Source organism: Dromiciops gliroides, chromosome 3 (genome assembly GCF_019393635.1).
Source record: "Dromiciops gliroides isolate mDroGli1 chromosome 3, mDroGli1.pri, whole genome shotgun sequence".
In the NCBI taxonomy this organism is placed as follows: Eukaryota; Metazoa; Chordata; class Mammalia; order Microbiotheria; family Microbiotheriidae; genus Dromiciops; species Dromiciops gliroides.
This window is the reverse complement of record NC_057863.1, coordinates 290,714,938-290,741,709: the sequence shown is the minus strand read 5'-3', so window position 1 is coordinate 290,741,709 and position 26,772 is coordinate 290,714,938. Positions and strand designations below refer to the sequence as shown.

Genomic DNA, 26,772 nt, shown 5'->3' with positions numbered 1-26,772 from the left:
CAGCTAGTAAGTATTAAGTGTCTGAGGTCAGATTTGAACTCAGGTCCTCCTGAATCCAGGGTCGGGGCTCTATCCACTGCGCCACCTAGCTGCCCCATTTTATTCTTATCTTAGTCTTGATAAAAAGCATTTAATAATAAGGACTTCATACATAATGATAAGCAATAAACATCTACAAGTGTCTTTGGGCCTGCCATCTTCTAGATCTTCCCAGTCTGTGAGAATTAGTCTGGACTTAGGATTTCTGCAATACATAAGACTTAAGTCTTCTCTTTGCAAGGCTAAGAGTTCAACAATCCAGTTGCCACAGGATGTTCAGCTCATACCATCCAATAACCAGTCTTCAGGGGAAGACCCAGAAACTCTAGAATCAGAGTGTCAGCTTCTACTCAGCATGGGAGCTCAGAAAACGAGATCTACTACAAACTACAGTTATGGGGGAATGGTGGTTTTTTTCCTGGTTGCTTGTGGGGAATTCTGACCTGTTCTGATCACCATTAGTTTGTGACTTTAGGCAAGCCTTTTAACCTCTCTGAGCTTCAGTTTTCTCTTTCTAAAATGAAAGGGTTGAACTAAATGGACATTCTAAATGCCCTTTCCATCTCTAATATTCTCTTATTCTGTGACATGTCTTAATAGTTTTGGGGGTTTCTAATTATATTTATCACCTCAGACTGCAGATCTTTTATTATCAGATGGGACTTTTTGGAATAGAAGTCATTCAATATAATTGTGAAAACATAGGGACATATTTTCTGATTGACATTGTTTTAGGATAAAATGAAAAGCTTTTTTTTTTTAGCAAAATAGCTCTCTTTACATAGCACTTTATTATATTCTACCACATACAATTAATGATGCAAAAGTAATTTAAAGGGTTCATATGAGATATTGTCTTTAAACACAAAAGTCACCACTTGTTAATTATAATTAGAAGGTTCTCTAGATGCTGATGGTTTTAATTAAAGGAAGTAATTCATTGTGGGTTTTTTTTTTATTTCTAGTTGTGAGAGTGGTGTTGTTGTTGCTGTTGTTTGTCAATTGGTTATCAATAAGCCAGATAGTGTCCTCTACTGGAAAAAGAATCCCATTTATCAGCACTTTTAGATACAGCCAAATGATAGATAGCTAATTAGAAGAATATTGCACTGAAGAACAAGTGTTGTTGCTGCCAATTAGAATTCACTGGTTGAAGTGAATGTATTTTTTTCCCCAAGGTCCTTCTCACATCTTGGCCTATTTTGGAAGTCCACTGTATAATGCGCATTGTTACCAATTTAGATAGCATAGGATGTTTTATGATCAATTTTAAAGTGCTTCCATCTGAACCTGGTGGATTTGCACTGACAGTGCACCTTTCCCTAAAAAGCTGCAGAAGCATTTAGTGCAATTTACCCTCGCTTTTATAGAAATCAACTCGAGACAGCAAGAATACCATTATCATCAGGGCTTAGTTCATGACAAACATGCATTATATGCATGATACTTTGTAGTCAGTGATTTAACTTTCTCTGTTGTTATTTAAAGGAGAAATTAAATAAACTTTTAACTCTTACATAGGTGAAAAACTGCCTGTTCTGGAATGTTGATACTAATTTTTTGACTAATATTTATCCTGAGTGCCTTACCCCAATGTATCCTAACAGGACCTAAGTTGGGGATTAGCACCATAACTGGGATGTCAGAAAAATACTTGAGTTATTTTTCAGTATCTGAGACAGAGGATTGGAAGAAATGTAGTTTCTTTGGATCACTTTCTATCAGAACCTGAGATTACATTATTAGTGTAACATGTTGAAGTAAATTGGTGAGACAGAATGATAGAAAGGATGGATAGTTTCTATTGGTAGCAAGTTAGAAACTTGTATTTATACAGAGAAAAGGGGGAAATTATATCAATATGATTCTTACACTGAAAAAAGATCACTGGATATGTTCACAAAAATTGTACTTAGGGGCAGCTAGATGGCGCAGTGGATAAAGCACTGACCCTGGATTCAGGAGTACCTGAGTTCAAATCCGACTTTAGATATTTAACACTTACTAGCTGTGTGACCCTGGAAAAGTCACTTAACCCCAATTGCCTCACAAAAAAAATATATATATATACTTGATACAAATGATGCCATATCTATAATATTTAAATATTTTCAAAAGAATTTTCAAAAGAACTCAAATATTGGGGCAGCTAGGTGGAGCAGTGGATGGAGCACTGGCCTTGGAGTCCAAAGGACCTGAGTTCAAACCAGGCTCAGATAATTACTAACTGTATGATCCTGGGTAAGTAACTTAATCCTATTTGCCTCAGTTCCTTATCTGTAAAATGAACTGGAGAAGAAAATGGCAAATCACTCTAGTATCTTTGCTAAGAAAACCCCAGATTGGGTCACAGAGAGTCAGACTGAAATGACTCAACAATAGCTCAGATATTATGAGCTTCTAAGCAGAGAAAATTTCTGTGCAGATAGAACAGTATTGGTCAATGAGTGACCCAAACAATGGTTGTGATGCTCTCCCTGTCCACCCACAGCTTATAGCAACCATTACCACACTGTCATTCTGATTGGGACTAATTCAATTTATTTCTTTTCACCAAGCCTTTATCCAACTCCTTCTTTCTAATCTACTTTGCTCATCTCTCAGAAGTCTCTGAATCCTCTATCCCTTCTGTAATTGTCTTCAGAGACACAGTACTTTGAAGGCTCTGGAATACAAGAAATGGATAGTTTCATATGTCATTCTGTTTGTAGTCTGTACTGAAAAAATTACTCAGTAGTAATTTATTTAACATTAGAAAAACCATTTTGATTGTGTAATGGCTAGAATGATGGACTTGGAATCAAGAAGACATTAATTCAAATTCTGCTTTATATACTTACTATTTGACCCTTGGAAAGTTCCTTTAACTTTAGCATCTCAGCATCACATTTTCCACATCTGAAAAATCAGAAAGTTATTTAAATCAGTGCTATACTGCAGCAGACTCACAAAGGCATGGTTAAGTTTCCAAGGTGGGTATTTTTTACCTCAGAAATGAGCAGACTGTACAGCTTAGAGCTTGATTTGTTTTGTTTTGTTATTATCTAAAATTAATTTTTAAAAAGAGAAATTGTTAATAATGCAAATTAATCTTAAAAGGGTATCATGGATACATTCCCTTGCCCCCCCACCCCAACCCCCAGAGAGAGCCAGTTGTTTATTGACCAACACATCCTGCACTTGATGGTCATTAAGGTCACTTTTAGACCTAAATCTATGATCCTATAATCATATTCACCACTGAGAAGCAAAGGAAAGAGCTATTCAATATTTTCTCTTCCCTTTCCTTTGTGTTGTTGTTCAGTCATGATTCAGTTCTCTCTGATTCTTGGTGGCCCCATTTGGGATTATCTTGACAGAGATACTGCAGGGGTTTGTCATTTTATTCTTCAACTCATTTTACAGATGAGGAAACTGAGGCAAACAGGGTTAAGTGACTTGCCTGGGGTCACATAACTAGTAAGCGTCTGAGGCCAGATTTGAACTCAGGAAGATGTCTTCCTGACTTCAGGCCTGGCATTCTAACCATCCCATCACCTAATCACCTTCTGTACCACCTAGTTTCCGTTTGGACCCCACCCCCATACCTTTTCAGCTTTCTTTTATTAATTGCCATTCCACATTAAAGAGTAAGCTCCCTCAGGGCAGGGGTTGTCTTTTTTTTCCCCCTTATATTTATATCTAGCATTTTCTTTGGTTGTCTGCCATGCATGGAATTCTCTCCCTCATTTCCTCTCCTAGCCTTCTTTGCCTTCTTTCAAGTCTCAGATAAAAGCTCATCTTCTACAATAAGTCTTTCCTGATTCCTCTTAGGACCTTCCCTCAACTGATTACCTCTAATGTAAATCCTGCAAAGAGGTATATCATGTATGTACTTTGCTGTTTTCATGTTGTTTCCACATTAGACTGGGGGCTCCGTGAAAATAGTGAGGGACTGTCTTTTGCCATTCCCCATCTCCTCAGTGCTTAGAACAAAGCCCAGCATATAGAAAATGCTTATTGTCTGACTAACTCTATCCCCAGAAATCAGCACAGTGCCTGGCCCATAGTCAGACATTATTAAATCCTTGTGGCCTTGCTTTGTCCCAGTTAGTCTCTGGCTAGAGCCATTTTCCTGAGAGGAACACATGCAAAGATGCTGTTTCTAGCCAATAATTACTTCTCAATAATAACAGTAATGGGGGTGGCTAGGTGGCACAGTAGATAAAGCACCAGTCCTGGATTCAGGAGTACCTGAGTTCAAATCTGGCCTCAGACACTTGACACTTACTAGCTGTGTGACTCTGGGCAAGTCACTTAACCCCCATAGCCCTGCAAAAAAACCAAAATAATAATAATAATAATAATAATAATAATAATAATAATAACAGTAACAATGACTGATATATAGTATTTAGAGGTTTGCAAAGAGATTTTAACATATTGTGTCATCTGTAATTCTTCCCCATTACACTGTGAATTCCTTGAGAGCAGGGTTTGTCTTTTGTATTCCTTTGTATTCCCAGTACTTAGGACAGTGCCTGGCACCTAGTAAGCACTTAATAAATTATTGTTGACTTTTTGACTCACTGATACTCACAATAATCATGTGAGATGGATACTGGAAACATCTTCATTTTACAAGTGAACAGAGAGAAGAAGTTAACAAACTTGTTCAGATTTATACAGCTAGCAAGTGTTTGAGGTAGAATCCTAATCTGGACCTTCAGTCATTCAGTAAGTTAAGAAATATTTATTAAGAAACATTTACCAAGATTCTAGGTTCTGTAGTGAATAGAGTGCTTGGCCTGAAGTCAATAAAACCTAAATTCAGATCTGATGTCAGACACTAGCTGTCACTTAATCCTATTTGCCTCAGTTTCCTCATCTGTAAAATGAGCTAGAGAAGGAAATGACATACCAGTTCAGTATCTTTACCAAGAAATCCCAAATGCGGTCATGAAAAGTAAGACATGACTGAACTGACTGAACAAAAGCAACAATTTCAGAGTAGTTACCTCAGCTAAAGAAAGCCTTAGGAGATATAGATATATAGATATCCAGTAGTTCCTTCTTGAATCTCACTAATAATCTATCTAATTCAGTCCCTGCTTCTTGTTTGAGCTTTACTTCTTGCTTGAAAATCTCCAAGGTATATGGGAATTTTGTGGGTGCCCAGGGGAGGACTTTGGAGAGAAGGGAAGAAGAGGGCATCATAAGACCTCTTTAATATAATAGATTTGTAATGCGAACAAAAAACCTTGCCAATCAAAACTAAAAATTAAAATGACATTATATGTGAAATTCTACGCTGAAGCCCCCACCTCTTTAACAAAAGGAAGAATTTGTGTTTCATCATCTCTTCTTTAGTATTAAGATTACTTATTACAATTAATCTGGGTATTGGCGCATTTACATATATTTTTTATTTACACATTTTATTTTTTATTTTGTTGTTGTTGAGTCATTTCAGTTGTTTCAGTATCTTTATGACCCCATTTGGGGTTTTCTTCAAAAAGATACTACAGTGGCTTGCCATTTCCTTCTCCAACTCATTTTACAGATGAGGAAATTGAAGCAAATGAAGTTAAATGACTTACCCAGGGTCACACAGCTATTGTCTGAGGCTAGATTTAAACTCAGAAAGATGATTCTTCCTGACTCTATCCACTGTACCACCTAGCTGCCCTTATACTATTTTGTACAATCTGAATAATGTTCTCTTGGCTCTGTTTACTCTGCCTCCACTCATACAAGTCTTCACATATTTCTTTCAATTTTATTTCAATATTCCTCATTGCTTACAGAGTGAGTTTTTAATGACATTCCAATATGCTAATAAGTTCAACCAGCCCCAATAAACAGGGAGGATCCCAGAATTTTTTGCCTACACAAAAAATGTCCCCATGAATATTTAGGTATATACAGTACCTTCATTTCTGTCTTTGACCTTGCTGGCAAATATGACAAGAGCTATTACTTATGATCCACTAATAACCTTCCTTTTGCTTTATGGCAAACTTTAGCCACAGTAGAGATAAATACTAATTTTCAGTTGAACACCTGGCTTATTAACCCCCCCTGTCAACCATTCTGTCATTATTTCTAAAGTAGAGCACATTCCCTTTAATGCATACTCCTCTCAAAAACCATTTGTCAATTGGAAATGTACTATGGCTTTATAAGTTCTGCCATAGTGTGCAAAATGAGGTAAAAGCTTGATCATTTTTTTTAATCATGATAGTTATGTTGATTATATTTAAATGCCCAGTTATTGGAGAAATCTTTTGATCTGGGTCCTGGATTTAATAATACCTTACATTTATTTAAAGCTTTAATTATTGCAAAGTGCTTCTAAGATATTTTCATAGTTGATATAGTATGTAAAAGGTTTTGTGTAATAAAAATGTTCATCAATGACTTCAATATTCAATTATTAAAACATAAGGCCTTTATATTTCTAAAAGAAGAGGTGTCAAAATTTATAATGTGTAGGCCATTTCAGAGTATTGAAATATACAATAACTAAACAACATCAGAAGGTGAAATCTAAATTCTAATAATTGAGTCATAGTGAATTGGAGTATTACTTAATTAATTGCCCAACTGGTACTGAAAATTTAGACAGATGCATCATTGTGTGACCTTGAAGAAGACAAAGTTACTGGCTGATAATGAATTTGTACTACTGTAAGTAGTACCACCTGAGTTTTGGCATCAAAAGGTATTATCTAAATGTTTATTCTCTTCCCTTCCTCATGGTACCTAGACATCTTTTATTTATTCAATTTAAAAATTCTATAGAGATAATTTATGAAGAACTTGTTATATTCAAGGCACTCGAGATACAAGGACAAAAATTAAATAAGCTATGCCCTCAAGGGGTTTACATTTATAGTGTAGTGAAATACACATTTGGGATCAGAACTTGAGGTTCATGTTTCAACTCTGTTACTTAGATGTATGTGACAAAATGACTGGTTTGATTTTGAGCGTCACATCCTCTTCTTGTGTGCTTCAGCTGTAAATTGAAGGGTTTATTTAATGATTATTATTTTTTATTACATGACCTCTGAAGCCCTTTCCAGTTTTAATTCTATGATCCTCTGTCCTGTTGAGTGTGGGATGAGGAAAGAGGCTAAAATATGGGCACCTATAGACACAGTGCAAGCAATTGTTGAAAAGAGAGAGATCACTAGAAATTGAAGGAATTAAGCAAGAAGAGTTGGTTACTTTAGTCTCAAAGGAAGGTGAAGATTTCAAAGGTTAGTGATGAACAGGGAATGCATTCTAAGCATGGGGATTAGCCTGTCCAAATAATGGAAGTGAACCATGGAATGCTGAGTTCAGGGAATAGCTAGTGGTCTTTTAGAATGGAGTGTTCAGTTTGTGAAAGAGAATAATAAAAAAACACTATTGGAAAATAAACTCAAGCCAGATTGTGCTGGGACATAAATATCAACCTAAGGGATTTGTACCTAAACTTAGAAGCAATAAAGAACTACAAAAAGTTTTTGAACAGGGTAATGGTGTGGTTAGACCTATGCCTTAAGAAAATTATTTCTGGAAATTATATGGAGGATGAACTAAAGAGAGGAGAAATTGGTGTCAGGGAGGTCAATTAGCAGGCTAATCAACTTGTCCAGTCAAGAAGTGAGACGGACTTCTGTAAAAGTGGTGGCAGTGTAGGTGCAGAAAAAGAATCAATTGTGAGAAGTAGAATTAGAAATGACAAGACTTTCTTGGAAACTCTTGGGATACTGGAGACTGAGGAAGAGAAGAGATTCAAAGGTGATTTGGACATCATGAATCTTATGTGAATGGGATGATAGTGGCCCCCTCAACAAGGAAGTTTAAATGAGAGGCATCTGGCATCTTTTGAAATGGGGTATTTTAAGAGCCTTACCATAACATGAATCTAGGTGTCTGTGAACAGAGCAAAGTGAAACACTATGAGGATATAATTCAGGTTCTTTTGGAAGTCTGGGATAGAACTAAACAAAAGAAGAGATTCATGACTTTGGAAGTTTCTTGGATATATCCCTTATTTTAGAGGCCAGAATAGAAACAAGAATCCTCTCTACTTCCTCTGGCTCCACAGCAAACATAATTAGCATAGTTGGGGGTATCTATTATGATCCCTTCCCTTTAGTAGAAACAGACTCTGGTTTGAAGTTAATGTACATAATATCTTAGCAATACATTCTCTTTTTTTTTGGATGAGTTATATAAATTAAATCTCAGGCATTTGTTTTCTTTTGATTTTTTTAAAATTACAAGTTCAATATATTATCTTTAAAAGACCATTTGTGGGGGCAGCTAGGTGGTGCAGTAGATAAAGCACTGGCCCTGGATTCAGGAGGACCTGAGTTCAAATCCAGCCTCATACACTTGACACTTAGAAGCTGTGTGACCCTGGGCAAGTCACTTAACCCTCATTGCCCCACCAAGATAGATAGATAGATAGATAGATAGATAGATAGATAGATAGATAGATAGATAGATAGATAGATGAATGGATGAATGGATGGATGAATAAGGACATAATTTGAAGGATTGTTGTCCCTTTTAACTACTTTTTGTAAACTAGGATGAAACCACTATGGTGATATCCACTTGAATAAACTTCCCAGTTGGAAAAATGCTACCTATGGAGATGTATGGGTGATAGAGTTTCATGGGCTCATGGACTCCTAGAACTGAAAGAACCCTTGAAGTCATCTAGTTCAATGCCTTGATTTTATAGATGCCTTGAAAATTCTTTAAGAACCAAGTATTGGGCCCCAGAGGGAGCCAAGGCTCCTGAACGGAGCTGGGAAGGAGCAGCTCGGGAAGCCGGACCCACACATTCGTGGACATGGACAGGCAGCCTTCCCTGTCCCAGGCCCAGCACCCTGGGCCACCCATGGCCTGGCCCAATGCCTTCCTGCTGCTACTGCTGTTGTTCCTGGGGACTGGAGCGAAGAATGTTCAAGTTCAAGTGCAAGCTGAGGTTCAGGGCCTTCTAGGAAATGAGGTGATGCTCCCCTGCCATCTACTGTCTGCAAAAGATAAAAAAAATTCAAGTGTCCCAGACAAAGTGGCTCCTCTGGGAGTGGCACGGGGGCAGCCAGAGCATGGTTGCCTTCCATCCTGAAGATGGTGCCAGCTTCCCAAATTCAAGCCCCTATGACCAGCATATATCATTCACCATTAGAAACTCTACAAAAACTGAGGCAGAGCTAAGGGATGCGACCCTGCTGTTGAAGGGGTTGAGGGCCCAGGATGAAGCCAACTACACCTGCGAGTTTGCTACCTTTCCCTGGGGAAGCAGCAAAGGAGCCACTTGGCTCAGAGTTCTGGCTGATCCCCAGAACCATGCAGAGTCCCAAGAGGTGACACTGGCCCTGGACCCAAATCCTATGGCCCAATGTGTCTCCATGGGGGGCCGTTCCCCCCACCCACCCACCCCGCCACTGCATCTCCTGGTTCTCTCCCCTGGCACCTTCACTGTCACCAGCTACTTCATCCTAGTGCCCAGTCCTCAAGTCAATGGGGCAAAGGTCACCTGTAAGGTGAAACATGAGACCTTCTCAGAGCCTGTACTGATCCCCCTCACCCTTCCCATGAAATACCCCCCTGAGGTCTCCATCTCTGGCTATAATGACAACTGACTTGTTGATCTAGTTGAGGACTCCCTGAGTTGTGATGTCCAAAGTAACCCAGAGCCCACGAGCTACAAGTGGAGCACAATATCAGGCCTGCTCCCCACAGCTGTGGCCCAGGGACCCCAGCTTATCATTCACATGGTAGACAAGGCAGCCAACACCACCTTTATCTGCAGTGTTATCAGCTCTGTGGGCGCCAACCAGCCTAGCAAACTATCTGAGTCAGAGAAACTCCCCAGGCCTCAAAGGGAGATGTAGGTCCAGTGGTGTGTGGGGCCGTGGGGGGGACACTGCTACTGCTGCTCTTGGTCGGGGGGCCATGGCCTTGATTCTGCTGAGGAGATAGAGAAGGAAGAGCCCAGGAGGAGGAGGAGGAAGAAGAGGATCTGGGGGCTCCTATGACCCCAAGACCCAAGTCTTCGGTAATGGGGGGCCAGTCCTCTGGGCCCCACCAGCCCCTGGTTCAACCAAGAAGGAGGAGGAGGAGGAAAGGCTCATGCTGCCCCAGCCAGGGGAAGAGGATGACATGGAGTCCCAGCTGGATGGCTTCCTCATCTCCCAGAGGGCAGTCTATGTGGGACATCAGGACATGCCTACTTGCCACCCCCTAGAGACCCAAATTTGGCTCAAGCCATCATGCACAGCCTCTTCACACACATACACATTCCCTCCCCCTCCTCCTCCCTCCCTCCCTCCCTCAGGGATTCTTTTTTTTTTTTTGTGAGGCAATTGGGGTTAAGTGACTTGCCCAGGGTCACATAGCTAGTAAGTGTTAAATGTCTGAGGCTGGATTTGAACTCAGGTCCTCCTGAATCCAGGGCCAGTTCTTTATCCACTGTGCCACCTAGCTGCCCCCCTCAGGGATTCTCAAGAAGAGGGAACACTGGATGGGCAGACTGGAAAGACACTGGAGCTCATCTGCCACCCCCTTGGTTCCTAGAATTTGAGGCAGGGCCTGGCTGAGGCCTGGGAAAGTGGGGGAGAGGAAGAAGGGCACACATTTAACACACTGGACTTGTTTACCTCCTGTGCTCATCAAACAGATAGGCTAGGAAAGGGCAGAGTCACATGGCCCCAAGGGACACTGAGGAGGAGACTTAAAGAGACTGTATTTTCATATAGGGTTTCTCCCTCCCCACATCCACACCACCCCCTTCCAAGAGTTCAATAAAGGATCTTTGAGGAAGAATGGGGAAAAAAAGCAAAAAACCAAGTATTGACTCTCTTTTACTCCCTGTGGAGATAGTTAAGTGAATGAAATAATCTTTCCCTTCTCCACACCTCTACTGTTATTTAACAACTTGATATAAAAGTAGATTAACAATAAGTTTATAGGTATGCCTGCATTTAGAAGCAGAGCTTCAACAAAGCATCCTTCCTCTTTATTTTTTACATATATGACTATCTCAAGACAAATGGTGACTCACTACTTGCTTTTTTTTTTTTTGCAGGCAATGGGGGTTAAGTGACTTGCCCAGGGTCACACAGCTAGTAAGTGTCAAGTATCTGAGGCCAGATTTGAACTCAGGTACTCCTGAATTCAGGGCCGGTGCTTTAACCATTGCACCATCTAGCTGCCCCACTACTTGCTTCTTAAGAAAACTAGACTGGGGGCAGCTAAGTGGCGCAGTGGATAAAGCACCGGCCCTGAATTCAGGAGTACCTGAGTTCAAATCCGGCCTCAGATACTTGACACTTACTAGCTGTGTGACCCTGGGCAAGTCACTTTACCCTCATTGCCCCACTTTAAAAAAAGAAAAAACTAGATTATTGTAATCACTTCAATTGTACCCTAAGCTCCTAGGAATATCCAGGGAAGAAGACAGAACTTAGAATTCACATTTCCCACCCTAAACATGGACAGAGTAAAATCTGTGCTGTCATAAATGCTCCAACAACTTCTGGATATTAATAACAACAGTAGCAGCAGCTTCTGCAGCTGCTATTGTTACTACTAATACCTACATCGTCAATGAGCTTTGAAGTTTTGCCAAGTACTTTATGATGTATATCATATAATTTGATACTCCTAACAACTTAGTGAAGTAGGTACTAAATGTATTTTAACTCAAGCAATTTCTTCATGGCTGGTTGCAGAATCAGTGAATTTGGGATGTAGGAGGTTTGGGTAGAATATTTCCTGAATCCAAATTCAGTACTCCCTGCTGTGTACTATGTTGTTGCCCTTTGTTCTATGGTGTTTATATGCAATGTGAAAGGTAATGCTTGGAGCCAAATCTTGAGCTCAGAGAAGTCTTGAGATCATGCAGTTTATCTCAGTTTGTGAATTGAAAACATCTATCAGGCTAGCAGGGGGAATGAACTTTATCTATCTATCTATCTATCTATCTGGCTGGCTGGCTGGCCGGATGGCTATCTTCATTCATTCATTCATTCATTCATTCATTCATTCATTCATTCATTCATTCACTGGGAGAGATAGTTCTTTAATAAGGCATCAGTGCAGGTTTCTCTCCTCAATACAATTTCTTTACAGCAGGTAGGTGACATAATAGAGTATGAGACACAAGATGAGGTGGCTGTTCAGTCATTTTTCAGCAGTATCTGACTTCATTGACCCCATTTGGGGCGTTCTTGGCAAAGATTTGTTGTTTCCTTCTCCAGCCCATTTTACAGATGAAGAAACTGAGGCAAGCATGGTGAAGTGACTTGCCCAGTATCACACAACTAGTAAGTGTCTTGAGGCCAGATTTGAACTCACAAAGATGTGTCTTCCTGACTCTAGGTCTAGCACTCTATTGTGCTGCCTAACTTCCCTGGAGTCAAGGACCCAAATTCCAATTCTGCTTCAGATATTAGCTGTGTGTCCCTGGGAAGTAACATAACTTCTATCTCCCTTAGTTTTCTCATCTGTAAAATGGGAATCAGCATCTATTTCATAGGGTTGATGAGAGGACCAGATGAGATAGCATAGGTAAAGAGCTACATATATGCTAGCTATTTCTATTATTATATATGATGGTCTTAAAGACTTGTTTAGGACACTAAGAGGTCAAGTAACTTGTCCATGTTCACTGAGCCAATGTATATCATAAGTAGGACTTGAATCCACAACAACCTTATATATGTATGTGTGTGTGTGTATATACATATATATATATATGCTCTCAGTATATATGTTCAGTATATATATATATATATGCTCTCAGAATAAATATGGTTATCATATTTCATCAACTAGTCAATAGTTATTGTTATTGTGGTATTTTGATTCCTCCCATCCATAGTCTCAATAAATGGAACATGTTTGAACAGTATCAGTGATTTTGCATCTAAAGATAGATGATGCCAAATTTCTTGTTAGTGTGTTTTTCCTTCCAATCTATTCCAGTCTGTTATAGATGGTGAGCAGTGTTATCATGCCTGCTTTTCCCATACAGAATGCATTTGAAAATTAAGAGAATTCACCTGCCAAAGAAGTGATGAACTTAAACCTTCAAAAACATTCATATTTCTGTGTACACATACATGAACTTTACTGAATTAAAATTAGACTTTTCATAGAGTAAATTATGTAGTTGTAATATTTTTAGGCAACCTTGGATTACTGATTTCCTTTATTTCTCAGTGAAAGATGCAGCTCTGGTTCTATAATCTAACACACATAATGGCCTACATCACATTCTCTTTACCCCAAAAAATGTTATCAATAATTCTCACTCCATTGACCAAACAATTCTGTCAAAAGCATATATGCCCCTTTGGTTTTGATCTAGGTACAAAAGCATAAAACCCCCAAACAGTATTTGTAGATTAGCATTGTAATATACAACCATCAGAATGATCAAAGTCATTCCTTTTAGCTTGTTCAACAAATTAAATATTTTAAAATAATGTGTTTTCATTATATCTCTGTAACAGGCAATTTGGCTAATCTAACCTGCCGAGCATTCTTTGGATACAGTGGAGATGTCAGTCCTTTAATTTACTGGATGAAAGGAGAGAAGTTTATTGAAGATCTTGATGAAAATCGGGTCTGGGAAAGTGACATCAGGTAAAACATATGTTACTGTCGGCGTTTTATTTTACTTTTGCTATATTCGATGAACTTGCTTAGATAGAGAATGAAGTCCTGGATAAAGAGAACTTTTTTTTATCGCTACTTTGACAAGAAAAATCCTTAACACTGAATGACAGAGAGGGAAAGTTGTTAAGCTACTGACTGATGAAATGCAAAACAATCATGTCAATTGAGAACTTACAGGAAATAAACATGTCAAGAATAGTTTTCACTAAGGAATACAGCATTGTTCAAGAGATCAAAGTACAATGAAAAAATGGAAATTGTGACAACATGATTTTCCTAAGTATTTTCGATAATACAAAAATAAGAAAAAACAACATTATCAGGGTAGTAGATACAAAATATTATAACATTCCTATCTTTCTGCATATATTTCTTATACATTCTAACTACCTAGTAAACTGAAAAGCATTTGAGGAAAGTTCAAAATATTGGGATGCAAAATGTATTCCTTGTATGAAAGTCGTCTTTATTCTGACTTTGATGTACAAATATTTATGCGGTAGAGATGATAAAGAGGAATAAACTTACAAAAATAATCAAGGTTAAGGAGAGAAACCGAAATCCCCTGCATTTCCTTCTTCTGGCTTCAAGGTCTGTCTGCATTACTCACTAAAATTATGCTTCATTACAGTTACTGAATCTTAAACACAATTTAAATGTACAAGGTTATACTAGCCACAATGAATGCCTTATGACAGAATCAAATCGATGTATAAACTTCTGAACTTTATCTTCATCCGAAGATCACATTATCTAGGGTAAGAGAAGCAATTTTAGTATTTTCTGTTTGTCATCTTCAACATGAAAACTGATAAAGGTAACAGAAAAAATAATATTCTTCAAAAGAAGATAAACCCATGCAATCTTTTGAGCTTGTTCTAATCAGGTTCCTCTTCTCTGGGCAGCAGCAAGATGGAAGCAGGTATATCTCACCCTAGTGTACTTTAATTTTATCATGCAGAGCCCAGACCGAGTGTGCTATGAAACATGGAATGCAGTAGAGCGATATTTCTTATTTAAAGCTTCTGCTATTGTCTTTCACCCAGAGACTTTGAACTTCAAAAGTTTAAAAGGAGCCATAAACCTCTTTACATTGGTTTTGTTTAGGTTTGGGGTTTTGTGGTTTTTTTGTTTATCATTTCTTTTGGTCGTTCAGGGAAGACTTTAACGAGGTTTTCCATTTTCTCTCCTGTATCAGAAAATGTGTGCATGTGTGTGGGTGGGGGTTGGAAATTCAGGAGGAGTTGGAGGAGAGGTAGAGACACAGCTGGAGGGTACTAAGAGAAGGTAGCAGCAGGTAAAGAATTATCACCTTATTTGCTGCATAGAAGGCTAAATTCATTGACAGTTGGAACTTTTTGCCATTCATTTCAAATGTCAGAATTAACCATTTTATCAGAACATTCAGCCTTGAGGTTAATAATTTCACATTTCTTTAAAAAATAGGCAATTATATTTTATCATTAAAAAATGCCAGACTAGGGGCTTCAACTGAAATGTCACAATATCACAGAAATGTGTTTTCTTGACATAAACTGAGAAATGGTTTTACAGCCTAGGATATCATAATGTTTCACCTTCTTAGACCAAGCCATAATCTACCTCATTTGGAAAACAATTTACAAACTTTTCTTCAAGGTGTCCTTTACCTCTTGATTTTCACCATGTGAGTTGTCCTTCTCAGATAGATAATTAGCTGCAACTGTCATTTGCATCCACCTAGACAAGAATTCTCATTAGAAGTGAGGAACAAAGAGACATGATATAATTTAATTAAGATCAGATCAAACCATAGCCAAATTTGAAGATCAAATGTTGTAGATTGTGAATAGTATATTCATATCAGAAAATCAGAATCATGTAATAATCTGATGGTGTATATGTTTGTGTATGTGTGTATGTGTGTTATTTAGGATTCTTAAGGAGCATCTTGGGGAGCAAGAAGTTTCCATCTCATTAATTGTTAACTCTGTAGAGGAAGGAGATTTGGGAAATTACTCTTGTTATGTTGAAAATGGAAATGGACGCAGGCATGCAAGCGTTCTCCTTCATAAACGAGGTAAAGATGACTTTCTTCATGGCTGTTCTATGTTGAAAGGACATTATTCTGACCTTGACACTTCGGGAAAACATTAGAGACTTAAAAAAAAAATGATGCTGTTTTCTCAACAAAGCTATAGTTAAAGTAAAATACTATTATTGCTACGAGGACTGACAGCTTTTTAAAAATATACAAACAAAACATTACAATAATTTTTAGTTTTAAATGAATTTTAGCTTTAACTTTTGTTTTGTCACCATCATTTCCCCTCATGACAACCCCACCAGCTGCAAACTCTTCCCTATAATAAAGAAAAACACTAAAGCAAAGCCACTAAATACATCTGTCTGATGGTGTCTATTGCATTCCTGATCCGCAGTCTGTATCTCTCTACTGAGAAGAGAGAGGTTTGCTTCCCTATTAGTTCTCCAGGGTCGAGATTGTTCATGATAATCCATCAGAGTTTGATAGCTTTTAGTGTTGTTATAATCAGTGTTACTTTAGTAATTTCACATATTGTCCTCCTTGTTATGTTTACTTCATTCTGAATCAGTTCACATAAGTTTTTCCATTTTTTTTTCTGAATTGCTCATGTTTGTCGTTTCTTATAGTAGATTAAAACCTCATAACCTTCATATGCCACAGGATGTTTTGTCATTTCCCAGTGGGTACCTATTTTCTTCGTTTTTTTCCCCCCAACCACAATAGTTACTTCTGAGATGAACTAATCTCTTATAATTTCAAAGTTATTTTATGTTTTTCTAGAGCAAGTCCTTTGAGAAGACACATTGATACACATTATCTTGTTCATTGCCTATAGTATGCTACAATAGTAAAATTAATTAATAATAATAATAGCTAAAATTACATCAATTTAAGATTTACAAAACATCAAATAAATATTAGCTCATTTTATCCTTACAAAAACCCTGGATGGCTTTCCTCATCCATTTTTTATTATTGTTCTTTTGGTTCAGTGATGGGAAGTAGAGGGAGGGACAGTATAAATGTATGTGAAAATAAATTAATTTGCTAAAAATGACAACTGACAAAAAGAACAATTAGGCAGAGAGAGTTAAATAGTATAGACAAAGGAAATAAAAGGTAAAGACAGAACTAAAATAAACTTCTGTTGGCCTGGCTAATGTGGGTTTATGCTAGAGATACAGAGACAGGCAAGCAGGTGTTTTGTTTACTGTTCAGACCCTCATAAAGTAGCTTTGTATGACATCTGCATTACTTCTACACTCCCTGGGTGTGTAAATATTGAAGGAAGTGTCTTATACAGACTGGTGATTCCGCCAGGGACTACCACAGTAACAGACTTGTACATAATGCTATTTTTAGTGGCAGTGGGGATTTCTGTGGTTGATAGCTTCAAGTCACAAAGGTGATCTGTCTTTAAGGTTAAAGTGCAATTATGCCTTACGGTAGACCGTTGGAATAAATGATCTTTCAATGCCCCTTCTGGACTTTTGAGTCCTTAATCATAGCAAAAGAAACAAGTGTTGTTGCTAGTATAAAATCAATTTGAAAACCATTGCACAAAACTCTATATCAGCTCTTTGCTTCATTTTTAAAGACCATCAGGAAATGATCCATTAATTAACTCATTTAAGGGTATATCTACTGGGCTTATCTTATAAACTCAATACTATATCAACCCTGGGGGGGGGGGCAGCTAGGTGGTGCAGTGGATAAAGCACTGGCCTTGGACTCAGGAGTACCTGAGTTCAAATCCAACCTCAGACACTTGATACTTAACTAGCTGTGTGACTCTGGGCAAGTCACTTAACCCTCATTGCCTTGCCAAAAAAAAAAAAAAAGAAAAAAGAAATACTATATCAACCCTATACTAGATACTACACAAATGACACTTCCAGAAGGGAAATTGCATTGTGGACAATTAAGAAGTGTTTGTTAGTAAACTAAAGAACATAGGGGCACAGGCTGCATTTTTTTTCACCTTTTACCAGTGAATAAAAGGGATAAAGGAGAACTTTTTTTTTTTTAAGTGAACAGTTGAGTAAGAACATGGTGTCTGGGAATGGGATTTGGATTTATGGTCCATGGTTTACAATAATAAAAATAAGACAGATTCCTGACCATAAATAAGAGTATACCTAAAAAAAGCTGGTTACCATGTATCTTGCAAATCTAATCCAAATGACCTTAAACTAAAAAGGATTAGGAAGAGATAAGACCAAGTATGTGTAACTCCCAAAACAGATGCTATAGAGAATGTCCACAAAGAATGAATAAAACAGGAGATGTGATGCCCAGAAATTCTTAGAAGAAAAAAAATCAAGAAAAGAGTCAGTCATAAAACTTATGGCTTCAAAGGTCCTTGTACAAATGTCCAAGCAAGCAAAAGAAGAATTAGTAACTTTAATGCAAGGATACACATTTGACCTCATAGATATCACTGAAACAAACCTCTCATGACTAGACCATAGTTCTACATGAGTATACTTTATCCAAAAGAAATAGAATAGATAAAAGAGAGCAAGGAAGCCATTGTGTATTAAGACCTACTCATGTAGGAAAATCCAAGAACTTTGCATTTGAGTGAAGTTCAAAAGGGGGGAACAGTAGTGATTTTGAGTTTATTATTTCTTACAATCCTACTCGACAGAAAGAAAAAAAAAAGCTTTGAAATTTGGACAAATAGCAAGCCTGGCACAGAGTCATAGTATAGTAATGATAGAAAACTTCACTTATCCAGACAGCTGCAGGAGTTTCATCCGTCCATGTACACCCTATTTAGTATCTACCTCCTCCTATCCTCATGTATCTATCATTCTATGTTGAGAGAGGTGTTTCATCATCTGTTTTCTCTTCTCTCCAGAAACTCTTAGTGTCTTTAAAACAGACCCTGATTTGCAGTATTTTTGCCTGTTTCTGAGGTATAAGTACTCACACTGAAAATTTAACAATTGGCTCTCACTAGTCAGTTGAAGCATACTCCAACTCCCTTCCAAAATATATTCTACTTCAAAGGTTCTCAAAATATGGTCTATGAGACCCTTTCAAAGGGTCCTTTATATAAAAACTGTTTTCCTAATAATACTAAGACATTTTATTTTCTAATATGGTGAATAATGATAGATATAGCCAATTTAAACTCTTGGAGGGGGGAAGGTCATTAATAACTTTTAAGTGATGAAAGGTCCTGAGACCAAAAAGTTTGAGGATCACTGACCTTTATAGCAAAATTTATTAGTTAATTGCTTTTCTTCTTCATTCTATATTTGATTCATCCTATCCAACTTGCCTCTCCATGTGAACACCAGGTTAAAAATGTTTTGTACTCAGCCTCTGCTTTCATAAAGCATACCTACAAGTTCCTGAGTTGAAATAAAGGGTTTTCATAGTATTGAACTTCTTTATTTTTTCTGGCGGTGCCCAGGGATATTATCCCAATTCCTTGCTGGTATTTCTAATACTGACATATCTCATTTTATAGAGCTTTGCTTTATTGAGCTTCAAAGATATTGCATTTTTACAAATTAAAGCTTTGTAGCAACCCTTGTCTGAACAAGTCAATTGGTGCCATTTTCCCAACAGCATGCGATCATATCATGTCTCTGTGTCACATTTTGGTAATTCTCACAAGATTTCAATTTTTTTTGGTTATTATTATATCTTTTATAGTGATCTGTGATCACTGATCTTTGATGTTACTATTATAATTATTTTGCGGTATCACAAACAATGCCCATATAAGATGGGGAACCTAATAAATGTGTGTGTGCTGACTGCTCTCCTTGCTGCCAATCTCCTACTTCTTTCCCTCTCCTCTGGCCTCCCTGTTCCATGAGACACAAGAATAGTGAAATTAAGCCAATTAATAACCTTAAATGGCCTGTGAGTGTTCAAGTGAGAGGAAGAGTCAGAATTTTTTTCACTTTAAATAAAAAAACTGGAAATGTTTAAGCTTAATGAGAAATGTTGAAATGGATGTTGAAATCCAAGATAGGCCAAACACTAGGTCACCACTCTGATTAGTCAGCAGCCATCAGCATCAAAGTAAGACCCTCCACCAGCAAAAATATTATGACTCGCTGAAGGATCAGATGATGGTTAGCATTTTTTAGCAATAAAATATTTTTTTTTAATTAAGGTATATACATTTCTGACTTAACTACTCTTGCACACTTCAATGTAACTAGAACTTTGATAAGCACTGAGGAACCAAAAACTTAGTGTGACTCACTTTGTTGCAATATTCACTTTGTTGAGATGGTCTGGAAGTGAATCTGCAATATATCCTAGGTATACCTATGCTTCATTCCATGACTATTGGCTGACAACAGCTTCTTGGATGAGAAGGCAATGGGATCCTTTAAGCCTTCTCTGCCAACTTAGACTTCTCAAGTATCTGATCTTTGGTCTCAGTGCTGCTTTCCTAGTTAGGGCCTCCCAACTCTACTCTCTTCCCCAGTTTCTAGGCCTGCACAGGACTAGGCTATCCTCCTACCTATGCCCATAGGAACTTCCTTGTCTCGCCTTAGCTTTCTTAACCAGGACTCCCCCATCCACGTACACATTATGCATGTTGCCCATGGGCTAGTGCTAAGAGGATTTACTTTTGCGTTTCTCTGCCATAAATAAGTAATATATGTGGGTAGTGTAGGAAGTAGCAATGACTTTTAAATAAATCAATTTCCATTCTATACCTCCTCAAACTAGAATGAGAGATAGGAAATAAGTTTTAGCTATGGGAAATGTGTGAAAAATTGTGGTCATGGCTAAAAATAAGAAAGATTTTTATAAAGCAGAAATGGACAGGGAATAACAATGAATATAATTTGTAATGTCACCACTTTATTTTGAGTTCAATGGAAATTAAAATGTGCTTCCTCCAGGGAAGTGTGCTTCTTGGCCGATCTGGCTACTTTGTAACTGTCCTATTAACTGATATTCTAGCAATCTAGGTTGAAGTAGGTAGGTTTAGATTTATTGATCACATGAAGACAGTCATTCTTCATAGAAGTGATTTTGCAAACTGGCAAAGCCTTCATTCCAAGGAATAAGCAGTAGTTAACAATGATCAACAACCAGGTTTTCTCCAATCCCCCTCAAATCCAAACTGCTTCTTTCTTTCCTAACAATGGAATCAATAGATACTAGGCTTAGTCAATAAATTCCCTGGCCCACAGAATATCTTTAGTAATGTAATTAAGACAGAGATCATTTAGGATACATTATTTTAAAGCCTGAATGATTTTAAAGGTATTTTTGTAGTGCATCATCTTCCCTTTACCTGTTGTATTTTCTTAGTACTTTTACTCACTGAAGGGTAAAGTAAGATTGTGGAACTATTGCTAGCATCTCTAAGGAAGGACTGGGATCTAGGGCCACTTTTAGTCATACATTTGAAAGCATGCAATGAATAAACCTTGCATACGTATGTAGATTATAATATTCTCTTTTTTTTCTTTTTTCTTTTTTTTTCTTTTTTTTTAATTTGCGGGGCAATGGGGATTAAGTGACTTGCCCAGGGTCACACAGCTAGTAAGTGTCAAGTGTCTGAGGCTGGATTTGAACTCAGGTACTCCTGAATCCAGGGCCGGCGCTTTATCCACTGTGCCACTTAGCTGCCCCCTATGATATTCTCCATATAGAATTTTGGAGGAAGTTGGGGTCCTGATATGTGATTTCATCAATTCAGGGAATTCTCAGTCATGGAAATGCACACTGCTGATGCAGATCAGCAAACAATCACTAATTATTGGTCTTATAAAGTCATATGGGACAAATGAGAGATTAAGTGATTTGCCCATCATTTTCCATCGATAAAGATGAACAACTTGTATATATCTTGGAGTCTTAGAGAATTTTGAGGTACTGGGAGATCAAAGGACTTGTTTTGGTTACACCAAACATATGTCAGAATCAGCACTTGAACCCAGACCCTTCTGACTCAAAGAAGAGCTCTCTACACACTGGAGGAACACTTTTCTTTTCCTGGCAAGTAAATCATCTATTCAAGCTAACTGTAAAAATAGAAGCTATCTCCTATAGCACTACATATAATAGCTCATGGAAACAGATTTCAATGTAGACATATTTAAAGTAGGAACTTTAATTATGTTGATTTAGTAAAACAATGAAATTAGCAAATTAACTGGAAAGACAGAGCGTACTGAACTTGGAATTAGAGGGTCTTGCTTCAAATCTGAACTGATCTGTTTTTTAATTGTATAAACTCGGGAAAGGCATTGAACTTCTTAAGACCCTAGTGGTTTCCCAGACCAAAAGACCCTTCTCTGGACAGAGCTTTGATATAGGCACTGTCTTTCTGTGTTAGAATGAAGGGTCCTTGAGGGCAAAAACAGTGGCAATTTTGTACTTATATTCCTAGAGCATAACCCAATCCCTGGCATAAACAAGTGCTTAATGAAAGCACTTCCTTCCTTTCCTCTCTCCCTCCTTTCTTCCTTCCTGCCTTCAATCCTTCCTTCTTTCCTTCCCACCTTGCTATTCTTTATATGGGACATTTCTTTTCCCATAACTGCCTCTGTACTGGCTCCCTCCCCCACTCCCATCCACATCTGGAAAACTCTCCTTCTTTATTTCTACTTCTTAGTTTCTCTGGGTTCAAGATGCAGTTCAAATGTCACCTTCTACCAGCCACCTTGCCCTGTTCCCCTAAGCTAATAGCACTTTCCTCTATGAGATTACCTCCATCTATTCTGAATATTGCTCATATGTGCTGGTTATTTGCATGTTGTTTACCTGTTAGTCTGTGAGCTCCTTGAGAAGAGGGACTGATTGTTTTGTTTTGTTTTTGTTTTCTTGGTATCCCCAAAACTTAGTAAAGTGCCTGGCACATAATAAGGGTTTAAAAAATTGATTATCTATTTTTCCCTGACTTTGATAGCCTATTGCTAACTCAAATCCTGTTCTACTTAAAATGATCCATTATAGATGGTTTATTATTCCATGATACCCCTAAAAAGCTCATGGAGGGGCTTATAGGGGCAGCTAGGTGGCATAGTGGATAGAGCACCAGCCCTGGATTCAGGAGGACCTGAATTCAAGTTTGGCCTCAGACACTTGACACTTACTAGTTGTGTGACCCTGGGCAAGTCACTTAACCCCCATTGCCTCACAAAACAAACAAACAAACAAACAAACAAACAAACAAACACATGGAGGGACTTATTATAAAATATTTTATCTGTAAGGGAAGCTTGAGAATCCAACCCTTTCCCTGGACAAATGAGAGAACTGTGGTATAGAGGAAGGAAATGATTCATACAAGATCATCTCAAATGCAACCATTATTCAAATATCTTAAACTCAACATTTCTAAAACAGAACTCATTCTATCTCCCCGCCCCCATCCTGCTTCCAAACTTCCCTATTTCCATAAAAAACAAAACTTTTCCAGGGTCCTGCATTCCTAATCTCAGTGTTTTCCTTAATTTTCTCCTCTCCTGCACCCCACATATCAGATAAATTGTCAAATATTTTTGCACATAACATTTTTTACGCCTAACCCTCTTTTTCAGGTTAAAAATTTTTATTTATATTTTTCTCTTCCAATTTCTATCCCTCCTTCTCCTCCTCCCTTCCCGAGGTGGCAAAAAATCCTATATGGGTTATACATATATGATCATGCAAAACATAACTGTATTTGTCACTTAATGAAAGAATGTGAAAAACAGCATGCTTCAGTCTCTTCCATCAATATCAGTTCTTTCTTTGGAGGTGGATATATTTTTCACATGTAACCCTTTTTTCACATAACTAACATCCTAAGTCAGGCCCTTGTCTCCTTTGGCCTAGAAAGTATCAGATTCCCTGCTTCAAGTCTCTCCCCACACCGATTCATCCTCCACACAACTGTCAAAGTAATTGTCTTTAAGTGCAGATCTTACTGTATCACTCTCCCACTAGACAGCTCCATATGTCTTTTAGGATTCTTATTCCTGTTAGGATCAAGTATATATACCCCTCCAGTTTGATTAAAGGTCTTCACAATTTGGCCTCAACCCTTTTTTACTGCCTCATTATATATTACTCTCCATTCAAACTCTGCTTATCTCTAATTCTCACACAGAGCTCTAAATCCCTCTATCAATGACTTTGCAATGATTAAGCCCAATGCTTAGAATATACTCCTTTCTCACCTCTACCTCAGAGTATCTGTAGTTTCTTTCAAGATTCAGCAGCTCAATCCACTGTTGGTGGAGTTGTGAAAAGATCCAACCACTATGGAGAGAAATTTGGAACTATGCCCAAAGGGCTATAGAACTGTGCATACCCTTTGATCCAACAATACCACTGCTAGGTTTATATCCTGAATACATCCCCCAAAAGAGAAGAAGACCTATTTGTACAAAAATAATCATAGCAGCTCTTTCTGTAGTGGCTAAGAATTTGTAAATCAAGGAATCCCCATCAATCGAGGAATGGCTAAAAAAGCTGTGGTATATGATGGTGATGGAATATTATTGTGCTATAAGAAATGACAAGCAGGATGATTTCAGAAAGGCCTGGAAAGATTTGTATGAATTGATGTATAGTGAAGTGAGCAGAACCAAGAGAATTTTGTGCACAGTGACAGAAATATTATTTGATGAGGAATTGTGAATGACAACTATTCTCATCGATACAAAGATCCAAGACAATCCCAAAGAAGTAATGATAAAACGTACTATCCACCTCAAAAAAAAGAACTGATATTGATTGAACTCAGACTAAAGCATGCTATTTTCACTTTCTTTCATTTTTCTTTTATTCTATTATCACTTCTTTTATTTATTATTATTCTTTTATTTTATTATTATGACTAATATGGCAATGTTATACATAATTGCACATATATAACCTAAATCTGATTGCTTTCTGCCACAGGGAGGGGGGAGGAGAGGTAGGGAAGGAAGGATAGATTTTGGAACTCAAAACTCTAAATAAAGTAGTATTTACTGAGAAAAAAATATTCTTAGCAGCTCAAGCACTACCTTCTACATGAAACCTTTCTTAATTCCCCCAACTGCTATTGTCTTCCTGTATTTATTTGGTATATATTTATGTACACACATTCTGGAGACATACGATGATGGAGTTTAAAAGCCAAATAGATATTAAAAATCAAATAGAATGTAAGTTTGGTGATAGTAATATTTATAATATAATAACAGTGATGATTCATTCTTTATACCTCCAGTGCTTAGCATAATGTCTGATAAATAGTAGGCACTTAATGTTTGTTCATTGTCTTCAGAGTGTAACAATTGGAATGACGCCACCTGCTGGAGATTTACTGTAGGAAAGCTCGGCCATGAGGAGAAGGCGCCTGAGGGCAAGACATGTGGCTTTTCTTTGGCATCAGGAAGTGACATTTGCTTGTGGGAAGAAGAGGGGGCAAGGCTGTCACTCTTGCGGTTTTTTTCGTCAGGACTCTGGTTGAGAGTGGAGCTAAAGATGCCCTCTCCCTTTGATAGATAGATGAATCTAGGCCTTTCTCTCTTCACCAAATTCTTATTCTCCTTCATTAATTCTTAAAAGTCTAACTCTTGCTAAAGCTTATAATTTATTGGTGACCACTCATTAGATATTTTAGACAGACTAGCTAGAATTTTAGCCCCTTACAAGAGTAAACATTTGAACTCAATCTTTGAAACACATTTTATTGTTTTTCCTAAAGGTTGCCTATCAATTATTAATTTTCATAAAACTACTTTAATATTTCTAGTCATTTCTGTTATGTAGATGTCTGCTTGTGTCACAGGGGTAGTGACTATGTAAAAGCTTAGAATCATAGACCTTAGCCTGGATGAATGTCCAACCATAATCAGAATTCTAAAGGATAATCACACAATGCAATGTCTACTTTAGTAGGAAGAAACCTTAGACATTCTTTAGTCAAATCCTCTCATTTAACTGACTGGTAAATGGAAGCCCAGATATGATAGACCAAGGTCTATCACCTTAAAAAATAGTTTTGATTTTCCTTGAATACTTTTCTACTCTTTGATACTAATGGCCACCCTCTTCCTTCTGGATATCCTCTCCTTAACTGGCTTCAAAGATACTAAGCTGATTTTTGCCTTCTATCTTTTTTTTTAATCCCCAATACTTAGCACATAACAAGTGCTTAATAACTGCTTATTGACTGACTGATTTTCTTCTCAGCTTCCTATATCCTTTTTTATTTTTTTTGGTGAGGCAATTGGGGTTAAGTGACTTGCCCAGGGTCACACAGCTAATAAGTGTTAAGTGTCTGAGGCTGGATTTGAACTCAGGTCCTCCTGAATCCAGGGCCAGTGCTCTATCCACTGCGCCACCTAGCTGCCCCGGCTTCCTATATCCTTTAGCTAAAGCCAATGTGATTTTCCCAAAATAAAAATTTGACCTTATCACTGTCCCCTATTCAAAATACTCCAATGGCTCTACCTTTTTTTGGGGGGGGGAGGAGGGGATGGGGCAATGAGGATTAAGTGATTTGCCCAGGGTCACACAGCTAGTAAATGTCAAGTGTCTGAGGTCAGATTTGAACTCAGGTCCTCCTGAATCCAGGGCCAGTGCTTTTATCCACCACTGTGCCACCTAGTTGCCCCAATTCTCTGTCTTTTAAGGCCTTCACATCCTGACTCTTTTCTACCATTCCAGTTTTCTTAGTCCTTACTTGCCTCCAGAGGCTCTATGATCTGAGGACAGGGTTCTTGTTCTTTCTTGCACATACCATTCAATCTCCAACTCTATGCATTTCCATTGGCTGTCCACTGTTTTAGACTGTTCTCCCTCACCTCTACTTCCTACCTTCCCTGACTGCCTTCAAGACTGACCAAATCCCACCTTCCTCAGGAGGCTTCCTCCTACCCCCACTATTTGTCTCTCTTGTTAGAAAGTAAACTTTTTGATGACAGACATTTTGTTGTTGTTGTTATTTTGTTTTGTTTTACTTTCTTTCTATCCCTAGTACTTAGCAGGGTGTGTGAGTCAGGTTAAGCACTGTATTAATGCCTCTTGATGGTCTGACTTCTCTCTCTCTGGTGGCTCTT

General features: G+C 37.9%; 1 protein-coding gene and 1 pseudogene across 2 annotated transcripts in view; both read left to right on the top strand.

Annotated features, from left to right (window-relative positions):
- Window positions 1-26,772, top strand: part of IL1RAPL1 (interleukin 1 receptor accessory protein like 1) — a 1,532,725-nt gene that overhangs the window by 1,440,667 nt on the left and 65,286 nt on the right. For both annotated transcript variants that reach the window (XM_043992667.1, XM_043992668.1), the window contains 2 exons: window positions 13,548-13,680; window positions 15,627-15,772. In XM_043992667.1, coding sequence (XP_043848602.1) covers window positions 13,548-13,680; window positions 15,627-15,772 — 279 coding nt within the window. The remainder of the gene's footprint in view (window positions 1-13,547; window positions 13,681-15,626; window positions 15,773-26,772) is intronic.
- LOC122746075 lies at window positions 8,876-13,438 on the top strand (annotated as a pseudogene).